The sequence below is a fragment of the Muntiacus reevesi genome, chromosome 3 (assembly GCF_963930625.1).
Source record: "Muntiacus reevesi chromosome 3, mMunRee1.1, whole genome shotgun sequence".
In the NCBI taxonomy this organism is placed as follows: Eukaryota; Metazoa; Chordata; class Mammalia; order Artiodactyla; family Cervidae; genus Muntiacus; species Muntiacus reevesi.
Genome location: NC_089251.1, coordinates 65,222,351 through 65,239,529, shown reverse-complemented (window position 1 = coordinate 65,239,529; position 17,179 = coordinate 65,222,351). Strand labels below are relative to the sequence as shown.

The 17,179-nt window shown below is 37.9% G+C and overlaps 1 protein-coding gene across 2 annotated transcripts in view; it reads right to left on the bottom strand.

Moving 5' to 3' along the window:
- PPP4R3B (protein phosphatase 4 regulatory subunit 3B) overlaps positions 1 to 14,695 on the bottom strand; it is a 51,390-nt gene extending 36,695 nt beyond the window's left edge. For both annotated transcript variants that reach the window (XM_065929248.1, XM_065929249.1), the window contains exons 1-3: positions 14,347 to 14,695; positions 12,985 to 13,040; positions 2,296 to 2,394 (exon numbers count right to left, since the gene is read on the bottom strand). In XM_065929248.1, coding sequence (XP_065785320.1) covers positions 2,296 to 2,394; positions 12,985 to 13,040; positions 14,347 to 14,488 — 297 coding nt within the window. In that variant the 5' untranslated portion in view covers positions 14,489 to 14,695. The remainder of the gene's footprint in view (positions 1 to 2,295; positions 2,395 to 12,984; positions 13,041 to 14,346) is intronic.
- Positions 14,696 to 17,179: the final 2,484 nt, after the last annotated feature.

Sequence of the window (17,179 nt, the reverse complement as noted above, 5' to 3'; positions counted from 1 at the left end):
GCAATAACTTTGGAAATATTAAAGTGAATTCTCTTATCAACTTGGGTCCCCAAGTGACTCTGCTAAGCAAAGTTCCTTCCTCTCCAATATTGGTCAAACAGCATTAAGGAAAAAAAAACCAAGCTTTTGCTGTGATAAGCCACTGAAATTTCATGATTTTGTTATTGCAACATAAACTGTCCTTAACATTCTTAAAGTCAGTCAACTTTATGCTGAAAAGGTTCATGGTAAGTCCACATTATCAATAGGATTCTCAATGAAAATTTATATTTCCCACACACCAATCACAGTCATCAGTGCCTTATAGTTACTGCTTTAAATTGTTTTCCTTTTCATCTGTCAAACACTATTTCTCCTTTAAGTCTCACAAAGGAGATCTTTCTCTCCAAGAGCCCACTGAGTATTCACCTTCCTCCAACATTTGTCTGAGTTTTCAGACATTCTTCTTTTCCATCCAACATTCTTCTTTTCCATCTCACAACTTATATCTTCATTTACTTCCTTCATCTGTTTCAAAGAAAATATCCCTACCATTTTCTAAGGTTAAAAGTTCATATGTACTTCTGACCATGCTTTCCAAGAGCTCAATATATTATCAATTATCTGAGCTCTGAGTTTTTATAATTTCTTTCTTCCTAATGATTCCTTCTGTTCTATCATTTATCATTACCCTTAAGATACTTAGTGCTCCTTGAGCTATCAATCTTTTTCAGAGAGGAATTCTATTTTCTCATTATAAGGAGTTAAGAAACGATCAAGAAATGGGTTTTTTATCGAAATTGTTCTTTCAAAGTCAGGAATGACCTCCCAGAACTAAAACATAATGTATGGTTCTGTAGAATACAACACAGCAGCTGGGAGCAATAAACTAAAAGTATACTCAGAAACACGGATAGATCTTAAAAGTATAGTACTGAGTTGTGTAGTAAAAAATTAACCTTGGGAGACCAGCAGAGTGGCCAAACATAACATTCCTTTCAAAGGTGGAAAAGTTTGGGTAAAAATCAATGACAAATAGGGAGGAGAAATGATAACAGAGGGCAAAGTAATGAATAAATAGGTAATGTAATGAGAGAAATCAAGTATTAACATGGATGCCTTAAAAAAAGCTCAGAGTAAGAGATGGTATTCTCTTAGCTCAATTATAACAGATGTCCTGGAAGGCTGAAGCTATATATTTACCAAGTCTACCACTGGTACTGGGACTCAAAAAAGTTGAATGGAAGTCTGTAGGTCAACCAGACAGAACTGACACCACTCTGGGAGACACTGCCATACAGTATGATGAACTTGACTAATTAATGACTGAGTGGGATTCTACTGGTTTGGCCAAAGAAGCATTTTCTTTCTGTAACATCTTCTGGAAAAAACAGAAATAACTTGGCCAACCCAACAGTAATATGCCCGTATCCACTTGGACTTTTACTTTTCAGATTATATCTGCTACCACACATGGTACAGCACTGCTACTGTTGATCCAACTACCTTAAGTACATAAGTCTTATGATAATACTGATATTGGTGATCAAATGTATTGGAAAATTGAAGTAAAGCTCCTTAGCATGTAATGTCAATAGAAAATGACTGACATGAAGAATAAATGGACTTACTAGCTGTTAACCATCAGCTAATCTCTATACTAAAGAGTTCTATAAGAGTCAACCATAAGGTATTAAAACAAATTACAGTAGATGGAGGAGGGAAATGATCAGTCAAAATAGTGCAAAAAAGTAAATAATGGCTTTATAGGACAGAATAGTTTTTTCTTTACATCTATCCCTAGCCCAGACTGGCTCTCCAAATGTTAGGCATATTCATACTGATACTACTGCTCTGTCACATATATGCTACACTAAATGCAGATGCTAAGGCAAATATGATCATTTTGCTGTAAAAGTCTCAGCCAAGGGCCAAAGGGTGATCTTTGCAGTAAAGGACTTCTGTTGCCTCAAGAAAGGTGTGGACCTTGTCTAATTCCCGAGATGTAAGCCCTAAGCACTCTGAATATCCTATTAGGACTGGTTTTGTTTACCTGGGGGCCTTGTGCTATGCCAGATGTATCATGCGCATGCATGTGTGGCTAACTCTAAGATTTATGGTGGAGATCTTGGGTCACACAGTATCAGTTCAACATCTGGGAGCGCTGGAAAGTAGTCAGCCACATGGGCAGTCAGCCTTCTTATATGTTTGTTTTCTGTTTTATCTCTCCACATTCTAACATACCTCTTTTAGATAAAATGAAAAAAAAAAAAATCAAGAATGCATGCAAGTTGAATATTATTAAAATAACCTTACCTGACAAATTTTTTCCCAGATTTCATCACAGCCAGCTTTTTCCTGGAAACTTAGTGCCAGATCATAGTTTTCAGCTTCTGACCAAACAATTAATGTATCCTGTTTAAAAATAAAGATTTCTGTGTCATCACACCAGAATAACTACAAAGTATAAATAAAAATCAAGTGGACAGGAAACAGCAAAGCGACGCCCTCAGAAAAGTGCAATTAATGGTCACTCAACCGATACCATATAACTGAATTTTGTTATCCTTTGTAACTTTAGTATTATACTGGCAAAGAAATCACAGCTTTGACACTGAAAGTGTCAGTGAGCAATTTTCTGACACAAAATGTATTAAGATGTTAGCAGGCTCATGTGACCAAGGTAACGTTTAATCAAAAGTCTAGCACTCTTGGCCAAAGTATAGTATACACATTCAGATGTCTTTAATTATATCTTTTCCAAAGGTTATGATTTCAGGGAAAAACTGTCAACTCCCTTATTAAAAACTAAAGTTTGGTTTTAAATTAAAACACAAGTATAAACACTAAAATCATTATGAGAACCTAAATGAAATGGGCTTTTGAAGGATACATAATAATGGAAGTTTAATATGGCTAAAACTTGGAATTTCAAAAAAATGCAACTTGAGCTTATTCCAATTATCAAAACTATAATTTATGAAAACATATTTATTAATTATTCAGTTAACCAGTATTTATAAATATTATAGCCTGATATTAAAAAATATAAAACTAAAAGTGAGCCCCAAATTAATAAAGACAAAATTTTCAAAATGAAAACATTTCACTACTTTGGTAGCTCTTACGAGAAAGTAAAAAATGTCTTTTAATTAATCTAGGACTCAGATTAACACTTATTTGTTGTATAACCAGGTAAAAAGAACACTGAAAATGTTTTCTGTCTTCTTATTGGCTGTGCTTCTTGGAAGGGATTATTTTCCATTGTGCTTGTGTGCTAAGTTGCTTCAGCCATGTCCGACTCTTTGCCCACCAGGCTCCTCTGTCCACGGGACCTATAGCCCACCAGGTTCCTCTGTCCATAGGATTCTCCAGGCAAGAACACTGGAGTGGGTTGCCATGCCTCCTCCAAAGGATCTTCCCGACCCAGGGATTGAACCCATGTCTCTTTTGTCTCCTGCACTGGCACAAGAGTTCTTTACTGTTAGCACCACCTGGAAAGCCCCTTTATTTAAGCAGGCCACTCTGATTTAAAAACCTTTAGTTGCTCCCATTATGTACAGAAGAGGTTTGATTTCAAAAGATTTCATTTTTAAAAAATCAAGAGAGCTCGTTTTATAATCAAAATTTTACTAAGAATCTCCATTTAAAAAAATGATAAAAACAAAGCTATTCTGGTTAAAGCACTAGGGCACCTGCAGAGGGTCCATGTTCTTTCCTCTGTTCCTGAGTTTCTTAGAACTCAACAGAAAAACAGCTTCAGAAATAGTGATCTCCAAACTTTTAAAAACTGTGTGCCTCAAATTACTTACATATTATTTAAGGAATATTAGTGGAACCATACATACTTTATAAAACATTAATTTCATACTAAAAGAGAAATTAAAAGGCTTATATAAAGCTTAAAAAGATAAGCCATATTTTAAAAATATTTAAACTGTAATGGCTCCATATTATTATTACTAAGAATGTTAAGACCCAATATAGTTAGGGCATAGTATATCCACAAATGACAGGAGATACAAATCCATATTTAATGCCATCCTTTTAGTAATTCTGAATTTGGGGGGGAGGGACAACTTTTTATACTATCTATTTTAATCATTGTTTTGGCTTTGTCACTTGGCCAACAGACAGACACTAAGAGTGTAAATCAGTTTGACTACTATCTTGTTCACTTGCACTGTCGTTACTGTCTTCAACCCATTTTAAGGCACATGCACATGTTAGGATTATGTTAGTTGAAAAATAACTGTAAATATTTACCTGCATATACAGACTATAGCAACTCATAATAGGTGGGGAACAGTCTTCATGGAAATGTTACTCTTCTCTCAGAAAAGTGAAAATTGCTCAATCATGTCTGACTCTGCGAACCCATTCTCCAGGCCAGAATACTGGAGTGGGTAGCCTTTCCCTTCTCCAGGAGATCTTCTCAGCCCAGGGATCAAACCCAGGTCTCCTGCACTGCAGGCGGATTCTTTACCAGCTGAGCCACCAGGGAAGCCAAAGAATACTGGAGTGGGTATAGCCTATCCTTTCTCCAGCGGATCTTCCTAACCCAGGAATTGAACCAGTCTCCTGGTGGATTCTTTAGAAGTTGAGCTACCAGGGAATCCCCTTCTTCAGAATACCATGCTTATTTTTGATTCTTCACCATGTGACTTCATTAAATATTAGCAAAATTCAACTTTTGATAAACAGGTTTCTTCTCCAATGATTCATACTGTGCATTCCATTTTGGAGATCACTAGTATAGCAAAATGAATGAAATTCAAAACCCTTTCTTTATCCAGGTATTCAACGCCCCTTCCATTTTGGTTCCAATCTATCTTCCGAGAAAAGTCCAAGCAAGCAGCAAAGTCTGAATTAAAATGATGCAGTATCTTTCTTCTTAGCCATTTTCTTTTCTTCTTTCTTTCCCATCCTTAACAGTAAGCTCTTATCCATAAGCCAATCAAAATCCCAGAAACTAAATAGGATTTATATCCAGAATTGTTTTCAATGCAAAGGGGACTGACCTCAGGAAACGGTAAAAAATATAGATTCCCATGCTTCTCCCCTGGATACAGGTCTGGAGTAAGTCCAAGAATCCTTATTTTTAACAAGGATCTCAGGTAATTCTTTGGATAAGTCAAATTTGAGAACATGACCTAAGTATATCACGAGCTGGTTAATAGAGAAAAGGGAAATTCTGTCAGAGTAGACACCTTCCATCGCTATGTTGTTGTTATTCAGTCAAATGACAAAATCCATTTTTCCTTCTCTCTCTCCTCCATATCTTACTGTCTCAGTTAAAAGGTACCCGTTAAGGACTGTTTAGAACTGTTTATTCCAAGGGTCAAAGTTGCTAGATAAGGGAACATATATAAAAAGCTGGCACAAGAATATACCAGAATGAAGTGTGAAATGGCACAGTTTCTTACATACCAAAAAGCCTAAATTGAGTCAAGCCCAATTTTTCATAGCAAAGTTTGTTTTCAATTACTGTCCTTTGTAATCTTTCATTGTTTCCCTAATCAGTGTGTGGCACACGTATCTTTGGGATGTTATTAATGTCTCTGTTTAAATCAAGGAAAGCATAGTTTTCCTCTATTAACTAAAACACTTCATCACCACTATATCCCTATGGAAGTCAGATTTAAAATGAGCTTTAAAATTACATCTGGTTTGATTGTGTAAAAAGAAAGAAGAAAAAATAAAGGTGATTATGTTCAAACCCAGCATGGGAGTAAGACATGAGTGAGAGAAACCTGACAATTTAGGCTCTACTAAATCAGGTTTTCACAATGTAGTTTTATTATGAGAAATAATTATTTTCAATCTTATATATTAAAAACACATTCTTGAGCCAAATACTGTTTAAATCAGAGGTTCTTAATCCAGAGTCTACAGACACTTTAAAAGTTTATCTAAAACCTGATACATAACATCTTTTTTGGGGAAAGGGTCTCCAATTTTTATATATTCGCCAAGAAATCCGTGACACATTTTTAAAGGGTCTAACAAACCAATGAATTGTGTTTCAGTTCTCTTCCTTGGTACTGATTCACTTCATTAACATGAATAAAATCTACTCATAAAATATTTGAGATCCTACTGCTTGCCAGACTAACCCTATCTTTGCTCCCAATGACTTTGACAAAACCGATACAGGAGGAGTCAAAGGTTTTGAAAAGGAGTATTAATTTTTTCTTAAAAAGGAAAACAGATTATTAGATTTACAGAATTCAACTTACAGGTTCAAAATCAATGTGAAGCCTGAAATCAGTGAGATTAACCAGAAAATGCAGCATGTAACTCTCTGTTGTTGTTTAGTCACTAATTCCTGTCCAACTCTTTTGTGACTCCATGGACTGTAGTCTGGCTCCTCTGTGCAGGATTTCCAGGCAAAAATACTGGAGTGGGTTGCCATTTCCTTCTCCAGGGGATCTTCCTGACCCAGGGATTGAACCTGCATCCTTGCTATGGCTGGTGGATTCTTAACCACTGAGTCACCTGGGAAGCCCCTGCTGTTTGTAACAATAGTTGGCCTAAATGCTTTCTGAGACAGATTTTTAAATCTATGCATAGTATTACATACAGTATGGTATAACATACAGTCCAAGACAGACATGATGACACTCCTTACAGTAGTAGTGTCTTCTTGTCTCAAAATCTGATATATTTGGGTACAATGGGAATAGCCCTGAACTAGATCGAGGACCTGGCAGCACCACCCACAGTTTCACTGTCCACTATTTTGATGACTTTCAGTAAAGTATTTAACTTTTTTGATTGTCTCTTTACTGGAAAAGAGGAAAATGCAGCCTACATAAGGATTATTATAAGATGACCATGAATACAGTTATCTTACTGTGCTTATGTGTGCTTACTGTGCTAAAGCAATTTTCATATATTAATTCAAAACTATTACATGAGTCAGGTAGTATCTCCATTTAAAAATTGAGGTTCAGAGAAAATTTGCTCAAAATCAAAAAGGTAGAAATAATGGTATTAAAAACAGTTAAAGAGTATCTATGAAACTCTAAACCCAAGTCTCTATCACTATGCCCCACGAGAAACGTGAACAAATTCTAAAACACGGCAAAATAAACTTGCTTCCCAACTGTTTCTCCTGTGGCATTATAAGAAACAAGTGAAGTGAAAAGTTGCTCAGTTGTGTCCGACTCTCTGTGACCCCAGGGACGGGGGCCTGCCAGGCTCCTCTGTCCACCGAATTCTCCAGGGAAGAATACTGGAGTGGGTTGCCATTTCCTTCTCCAGAGGATCTTCCCAAACCAGGGATTGAACCCGTATATCTGGCATTGCCAGCAGCTTCTTTGAGCCACCAGTGAAGAAAGGAAATAAAAGAAATAAAAAGGACCCTAAATAAGAAAGACCTCTCCATATGATATCCAGATTCCTCCTTGTTTCCATTCGAGACCACTACCCGATCACTCTGCCTCATGTTTCGTACCTAATCATTCATGTCCTCTACTTATGCACTTGATTGACAGTTCAAAGTGCAGACTGGATTCTACTCATTACAAATTCATGCAGCTATTTTAATGCAGCATTCAAAATATTATCAACCTCTTTCCCTCTCACATACTCATTAGTCCATTCCTCATAATGGTTCTTAGGCTAAACCTCAACATCCTCAATTTTATTGGATTATTTTGTCAATTCAGAGATAGATACAATAAGATTATTTTCATTTCTATCTTCATTTCAGTGGACATTCTTCTAACCAAAATGTAGAATATTCTCAGTCTTTCTCTTGAAACAATATGAAACAGCATCTGATGCCTGATTGGCCCTTCTTTCCTTACCAGTTATATTTTCCCTTGGTTTGAAGACAACGTATTTTCCTGATGCTCTATTCTTTCCAGTTGTTTATTCTTTCTTCTTCACTGTATCTTCCTTATTCCTGATTACCAAACATCTAATCCTGCAGGATGCCCTGTCAATTCTATCTTCACATGTATCTCACATCTAACCAACCCTCCTCTTCCCATCTCTGCTCCATTACCCTAACTGGATTCACCGTTCTCTCTAGCCTACTAGACTCTGCTGTGCTCTCTCAACCAGTCTCCAATTTATTGCTTGTCTTCAGTTCTACAGACTGATGTTACTATTTTGGATCATGTCATTTCTATGCTGAAAACTCAAGAGTTTTCAACCGCACTTTAAAAATCCAAATTACTGACAGTAACCAAACCACAAATAGCTCTCAGACAAGTATTATTGGATGAATGAGTAAATGTAGACAGTTTAGCAAGACTTAGCCTTAAGCTCTGTTCTTTTCTCTATACCTACTCTCTCAAAGGCAATCTTCTCTTGTAGCTAAAAATAACATTCAATGATTCGCTAATCAGAATCTCCTACACCAAACTCTCACTCTCTCTCTAGTCTCAGGTGTTCAATTTTCAGACCTATTCATTTTACTCACGTCAGAGCCTAAATGAAAATAAGGCACAGAACAAAATGCAGTTTGCTACCACTTATGCCAATAAAAGGGAGAATTTTATGTAGATGATTGCATGCGTATTTGTTTACATGTGCATAAAACCTCTAGCAAGATATACAAGAAACTGGTAACACTGGTGGCCTCTAGTAAACGAAACTGTGTGGACAGAATCGAGTAGGAGAGACGTCACAGATACTTTCTTATTTTTAACAACATGAATGTATTACCTATTCAAAATAAAAAACATTAAAAAAAAAAAGCACATAAACATATGAAAAATGTAAACCTGCTTTCTTCTCAACTTTCCAGTTTCTGGAAAGAACCATCATTTTCACGGCCCCAAAACTCAACACTACTAGTAACCTTTGATTCCCTTTAAAAAAAAAATATTTTTTTTTTGTGGTAAAAATTTTTTAATTGGAGGATAATCACTTTAAAATGTTGTGTTGATTTCTGCCGTACAAAAATGTGAATCAGTTCTCTTCCATATTTAATCATTACTCAAATTTTCCAGCACTTTCTTGAAAATATACTGAAGTTCTGTTTCTTCTTTTCCAATTCACTTACTACACTTAAACAGACTTTCATTTTCTTGATCTTAATTACTGCAAAGGTCTTGCTACCTAAAGATCTTCTGTTTCCCTCCTTAACCCCAATCCAATATTCATAACATCGCCACACTGGGTTCCTAAACAGTGTTACTTTCATGTTAGGCTCCTACTCAAGAACCTATAATGACTCCCTTTTGTTTAGCAAACCAAGCTCTCAAATAAGAAACCTCTGTTGCAAAGAGCTTAGTAATACCTTTTGTGTCAGGTGTACTCTTTCCTTCCCTATCACAGTTCCTTCAGCAGACACCACCAAGGAGTGAAGATTTTCTCAATGATTCTGGCTCAAATCAGTCTCTCCTTCCTCTTATTTTCTACCGCTTAAGTTTCTGGAATAAACTTACTTTTCATAGTATTTTGTTGGTGCATACCTGCTGTATAACCTCAGTTAAAAAACTTAAACTTTCTGTACCTTAGTTGCCTTATCTGTGAAATGCTTTCATGGGCTCTCAAGGAGGACTGGGTTAAAGCATTTTATTAGCTATTTTATTTAATTCTGTAATTGTTTCACTTGTTGTGTCTTGTCTCCCAGCAAGACCCAGCGCGAAGACTTCTTTATACATCTCTCCTAAACCCAATTAACACAAAACTATGTTCTATATACAAAGTATACACCCTATAAATCTGCTTCGGATTTAGTCAAGATCAAGTGAAACTGATTCTAAAGAACTTATAATTTTGACACAGGTATCAGGCACTATATTCTGTGTCACGCTGTATAATCATTGTCATTTCCTTCTAATGTGTTTAAACACTTTACAAGTTTATGTGCTACTTAAGGTTAAGTATATCTTCTTCCCATTAATTACTTCACTATTGCCCATAGTAAGTAAAGAAAGTGACATGAATCAGTGATTTCTTATTGAGTCTTTTGACATTAAACTCAACTCATTCTAACTCATTTTGAGCCCATAATTCAGTACTTAGCTCATTTTAGAACTGTAATGTTAAAAGAAGAATATTAAATATTCCTTTTTGTATTTAATCAATGTACTTTAATGTAGCAAAATATCCTATAACTATGAATGTCTCATTAACTCACTGAAGGTATTTCTCTTTTAATTAAAAAATCTACTAATGGAGGACTTCCCTGGTGGTCTCGTGGTTAAAATCCACACTTCTAACACAGGGAGCATGGGTTTGATCCCTGGTCAGAGAACTAAGATCCCACATGCCACAAAGCATAGCCAAAAACAAAAATACCAAAAATTCCCACTAGTGATCAATATTATTTCATATAAATTTTGGAAACAAGGGGCTTCCCACGTGGTGGTAGAGGTAAAGAGCCCGCCTGCCAACGCAGGAGATGTTAAGAGACATGGGTTCGATCCCTGGGTCAGGAAGATTCCCTGGAGGAGGGCACAGCAACCCACTCCAGTATTCTTGCCTGGAGAATCCAATGGACAGAGAAGCCGGGCAGGCTACAGTCCATGGGGTTGCAGAGAGTCGGACACGACTGAAGCAACTTAGCAAGCACACAATTTTCTAGGCTAATTTATTGAATACTCAAATGATAACATTAAAAAAAAAAAAAGATAATTCTAATGAACACAGAAAAATATTAATGTGCTTGGAAATCCCAATTTGTGTAACCTGGTAAAAAGGCAAACAAAACAAGATCTGGTGAAACAAGCATACGTAACATAACCCTCATATAGTTCTTTGATTTCTATTAGAAAAGTATAGTTAATTTAAACAAATATAAAGATAATTAAACAACTGACCCCCACCTACATAGGTTTTTCAGTCTTATAAACAAAGCTTTTCCAGAGTATTCTTACTGCTGAAGAGTTCGTAAGCTTTATTAGTAAAAGTACTAAATTATTAGTACTTTAATGTTATTTAGTAAAATTATTAAATTTTCAATGAGGGAAAATATTTTTTAAAAAGTCCTAATTGTATATTATTTAAGTGTGATTAATTACAGAAACTACTCCCATAAAGGCATTAAAAAAATTTTTTTTTAAGATCTCTCTCCTGCATTATTTAAATTTTTTAGCAGAGTAACAGGACTCACAAAATTATGTCCCAAAGTTTCTAAAAATATTCACAGAACCACTGTGTAATTCGGAACTAATGATGATGGACTATTTTATACACAGACCTCCACCATAAGGGGATCTTTCCAGTTAAAACAACTAAAGGATTTCGTATACAATTTGAGAAAACTCCGTAATATAACTAATTTGTCGGGAGTCATATTTAAGAAAACAGTTCCTGAGAATTTTATATTTATGCAGGTGGAAAAGAAAATGATCACAAAATATTAGTATGTATTTCCCCACGAAGCAAACAAACAAAGAAACAAACTCAAAGTGGCTATCTGGTGCACGTCGGCATAAAGACGGGGAATAACCATCTGAACAGCTGACCTGAAGTATCTTCAGGGTTCAACACAGAACAAATGTTTGATTCTCTATCAAAAAAACATATCGTATTTTATAAGCAGAAAAAAAACCTATTACTTGAATATTAAAAATTCAAAAGTATTTCAAATTACTGATTAAGAATATGTTGTATACACAAAATAATTGTTTAACAGTAAGACTTTTACTAACAATGCACTGTGCAATAGACATATAATTTCATTTCTCCAACTGTAAAGTATTTGTTTCTGAGCATCAAAATTTTCACTGATCTTGAACAGAGCAGGCACTGATGATATAAATATAATGATCTTTTCCTTCAAGTTATTTATTTTTTCCTTTAAAAACCTCTGCCATATTCACTTTACACACTGCACACACACATAAAATACACTGGAAAATTATCTTTTTCTCCAAAAATCTCTGCCATATTCACTTGACACATCAAACACACTAAAAATTAGTAATAATCCAAATTTCTAACAACAGGTGTATTTCATACAGTGTTTTTAAAAAAAGTCCAACTAGATCTGCATTGTTAACATCAACATTTCTTCAAAATAGCGCTGGGTGAATAATGAAAGCTGCAGAGTACATGTAAGAATAGAAGATCAACTGTGCAAAGTTTAAAACAAACAAAAGACTACAGATTATTTATGGATACATACATATGCAGAAAAGGTATAAAACCATGTACAGAAATAATACACATCACTTTCAGAATAGTGGTTACCCACAGGGAGGATGGAGAATGGATAGAATGAAATGGGTACAAGGAGAGTTTTAATTCTATCCACAATGTTCAACACTACAAAAAGATTTGAAACAGATATGGTAAAATGTTAACATTGTTAAATTTGGAGGGGTTACACAGACGCTCATTATATTATTCTCTGTACTTTTCAATTTTGAAATTTTTCATAATAAAAAAGAAAACATTCACAGAATAAAGGAAAGGTTGAATCACTGCTGCCATTTCCAGATTAGATAATTAGGCACACTAATACACAACACAGATTTTCTTTCTCCAGATAGGACAATAAATATTAACAGAAAACATTACATAATAAGCAGTGTACACTTCCATAAAATATCCATTGGTTATTATATTAAAAATATACAACAATTAAAGAACAGGATGTTAGTGCTTCTACTTCCAAAGCTTTACCTCTGTATGAGTCAAAGGATCTACTTTCACACCACACACAGGCTTTCCCTGCTTTAAAGAGTACCCTATGAATTTTCTTTTATGCCATTTCCTTTAACTGTGATTGAGAATAAAAAGCTTAGTGTACAGTGTATAGAAGATACCTGGCTAGCTGCAGACTAATGAACACATTGTATTCTACTAAAAACTAACAGTGGCTCAATTCAAAGATAGTAAATTACTGCCAGTACAAAAGCTTTCACTTTTCAGTTTGAAACTTTTAATCTGCAAGGAAAATACATAGAGTATGTAACTTTGTTTACCAAACAAATGTTTTTTTTCTTGTCAGGAAAGCTTTCCCATTCTTTGTCTGATTAATACTTCCTTGATCACAGATGAGGTCTTTCAAATTAAAGATAAACAACTACTTGCCTGCTGTTTTTGATATGCAGTATTTGGATTTATCTTTGATTCCAAGAGTAGTGATCCTGAAAGTTAAAAAAATAATATTTATAAGTTTCAATTCATAAAACCCTGAATAAAACATCAGAATACACATTAAAAAAACAACTTTTTTTTTTCCCCCAGCAAGACATCTGAAGTAAACAAATTTATTCCAGTTTACATTTTTCTCTCAAGATCTGTACTTTGCATGAGAATGTATCCTTCTATCCCCATAATACTCTTAAGGGAAAAAAATCCATCTAAGACCAGCATTCAGACCAAGAATATTCAGAGACTAGATGACTTATAGTTTTATTGAAAGGAAAAATTTTAAGGTCTAAATGACCACCTGAAACCAAATTCTTTTTAATAAAGTTATTTTTATTGCGTTTCCAGTTTAACAAATAAATTACAAAGTACCACAACAGGGATCTAAATACTTTGCACACAAATTACAGAACTGCATTTATCCTTTTCTCTTTAAGAACAAAAGGCCACCTCATGTAAAAATAAATGTCTATGATTACTTAAAAAAAAAAAGTGCAAGAGTACAAGATGTGTCGAAAATAAACCGAAGACTCTTATTCTTTTATCTGCACGTTATCAGCTGCTCAAACCCAGCGATCAGATTACAGTGAGGAAGGTGTTTTCATTAAGGCTGTACATTTTATCATTTAAAAATATTTCACATAAGACTCGTACAATAAATCAAGGAATACAAGTTTACAGTCTGGTCTACTGTCCTAACTTGTTTAAGTTGTAAAGTATTCACTTGTTCACAGCACCCTCTACAAAGATAGCCTGGAGGGATCCCAGACTGAAGACGTATGTGCTTGTGACTGCATGTATCGTGGCAACAATCTGCAATAACCCCAGGAAAAAGGCGTCTTTTGGTTTTCCCCAGCACCTGTCGACTGTAGCAACTGGAGCTTGTTGGTAAAATCAGTTTTAAAAAAAAGAAAGTAAAGTTTCACTAAATTTTTTGTACCAGAAATATAATGTGTAAGAAATAAAGGGGGGCGGGGAGGGTCAGAAGGAGAGCACTAAATTGTTTTTCATTACTTCCTCCCTTCCCTCCCACACTCTCCCCGCTTCGGTAAGAGGCCAGACTGCAGAGGAAGAGCTCGTGTTTATTTAATAAGGCTGGCAAGAGGAGAAACAGAGGCTCGGCGTCCGACTGAGGGTAAATCCCGACAAAGTAGTTTGTTTTTACCTTACTGAAGTGAAGACACAAAAGCAAGGCGCTGTTCCAAGCGGCTGGCAGTAACAGTACTCGGCTCAGGGCCTAAACCCCAGGCTGTGCCCAAACCGGAGGCATTGTCCCCTATCCTACGGTTCCAATAACCTTACCGTCGGACTCTGCCCGAACCAGCAGCGACATCCCCTTGAGCTCCTCCACATAAGTAGAGGAGACGTGCCCGGTGCCTCGGTCGTCCCATTGCCGGTCTTCGTTCAGGGTATAGACCTTCACTCGCCGCCGCGTATCCGACATGGTGACTGCTGTCCCCACCGTTCCAGCCGCCGCCTCCTGGCTCACCTCCTTTACGCCCCTCACTCTTGAGAGACGGTAACGGCGGTGGCGGCAGCAGCGGCGGCGGCGGCGGCTCCGGAGAGGCCCGAGTTCACCATGGCTCCCAGGTTCAGCCGCGGGAAAGGGCAACAGGAGCCACTGAGACCTTGCCGCCCAGATTCCCAGTTACTTCTCACTTCACCCCCGAACGCACCCACCCTCCCCACCCTTTACCCCCCAGAGCTCGCTCGCTCTCCAGCCGCCGCCGCCGCCGCCGCCGCGGTAACTACTAAAGACCCGCCATCTTGTAACCCGATTCTCTCTGCCTTTCTCTTCCTCCTCCAGCAGGTTCGCACGGGCTGTCCTAGCAGGGGCTACGGCGGCCGACGAGTCCAACGTGTGACGCCTCCGTTTCTGCACGCGCTACCCTGGTCGGCCGTGCTCAGTATTCTCGCGAGGCGGGGTAGTGGAGCGAGGTGGGTGGGTCTAAGTGCGACTTCCTCCTCTCTCGGCTCCGCCTGCAGGCGTGGGCTCTAGGCTAGGTGGGCGGTTCTCGCGAGCTCCGGGTCTCCGCTAGCGCCGCGAGACTCTTTTCTGGACTGGCGGCGAGGGCGGAGTTGTGGTTTCGGCTTCGTGCGGTTTGTTTGGGGCTGCGCCCGGCGTGTGAGGAGCCGTGGGATCCAGCTCTGTGGAAAAAAACGAAGCAAGCTTGGGAGGTACGCATCCTTGGACGGGACTCACCCTGAGCAGAAGGGAAGGAAATGTGCTCGCGCGCCATAATGGAAGCTCGCCCTTTCAGCCTGTGAGAGAAAAATAGTTTAAACCTCTTTTTGTGAAGACGTTAGCCCTTTAATGCGACCCGAAACCCACTAAAACTCGCTAAGGACTCTGCTACAGTAAGCATCGCCTCAGGAATTTTTCTGTGGATCTCCAGGAGATTATAACATCGTTCAAAAGTGCACTGACAACTTATTTCTCGTTCAGGCGTTTTACCGTCAGGGTTTTGGTGGCTGGCATACTTTCCGCTTCTTGAATACAGTGTCCTTCCTGCGTTGGTAACCTCGGAACATAAGTCTTCAGATAAGTTTAGGCAAGTGGCGGCGAACTGCCTTGCTAACACATCTAAGAGCACTGTTTCCATATCTTTGAGTGTCTCCTGCTGGCATTTCTAGCGTTCTCTCTCGGGAGGTCTTCCGCACTGAGTAAGTGAGGGAGCAGTTCTCTGGACCTTCACCTCGGTTGTCACACATCACATTAATTGTCAGACACTGCGCGGTAGATACGAGCCATGCGCTGTATTGTTTGTCAGTCGCTGTTCGTTCTTGGTAGATTCTTTTTGTTCGTTTTTAAAGACAGTTTCAGCTTGTTGTGCCGCCAGCTCTTGACAGCCCTTCAGTCTGAAGGGTGAAAATCAAGCGAGTTCGACACGTTTTACCCTGCGGCGCATCTTGGGAGTTGTAGTCATTCCTTACCAATGGTGTTGCCAAAACGTGCTTCTCTTTTGACCAAATCTTATGCGTACACCCAGCATACGAACTGACACATGACATGCTTACACAGAGTAGGCTCCTGATGAAAAATATATTCTCCTTTCAAAATCTGGCTACATAGGGTTTTCTTTTAATCTAAAGAGAACCTAAGAAAATACACTTGAATTTAAGTAGTTATATATGTTGGCGATTTCCTAGGTGGCGCAGGGGTAAAGAATTGCAGGAGACGGGATGCAGGTTCGATTCCTGGGTGGGGAAGATCCTGTGGAGAAAGAAATGGCAACCCACTCTAGTATTTTTGCCCGGGAAAACCCCAGGAAGAGAGAAGCCTGATCGACTACAGTCCATGGGGGTCACAGAAGAGTCTGAAATGACTTAGTGACTGGGCACAGTTCAGTTCAGTTCAGTCGCTTAGTCGTGTCCGACTCTTCGCGACCCCATGAAAGAGATGCGTGCAATATATATGTAGCAATAGAGCACATTAATTGCTGTGACTAATGTGCACAAAATGCATTTTGAGCCCAGAGAAAATAACATCTCTATCTCAGGTCAGAGGCGGCTTCACACCGGTAACTTTTGGACCTGATGTTAGAGGATCCCTGAGTGGAAGTTTGGTTTGAAAGGTGTGTAAGGCTGTGGGGACCAGGTGAACAAAGTCATGTGTTACTGGCCTAAAAGAATTTATGAGCAAGTTATTAATTAATATTAAGAGAATGAGAACTATATAGAAATCACTTTGACACCATATGTTAAAAGAGCTTACTATCTTATAAAGAAGATCTAACTGGAAAAAATTGAAATCACAGGAGTCATTTCTTGTATTTATTCAGTCATTCAACAAACACTCATTGAGTGTATACTGTGTGCTAGACACTGTTCTATTCAGTGAATAAATAGAAAAAAATTCCTCTCTTCATGGCGCTTCCATTCTAGTGTTGTTGTTTAGTCCCTCAGTTGTGTCCAATTCTTTGCAACTCCATCGACTGTAGCCCGCCAGGTTCCTCTGTCCATGGGATTTCCTAGGCAAGAGTACTGGAGTAGGATGCCATTTCCTTCACCAGGAGATCTTACCGAACCAGGGATCAAACCCGTGTCTCCTGCATTGCAGGTGGATTCTTCACCACTGAGCTACAAGGGAAGCCCACATTCTAGTGTAGGAAGACAATAAACAAATCTATGCTAG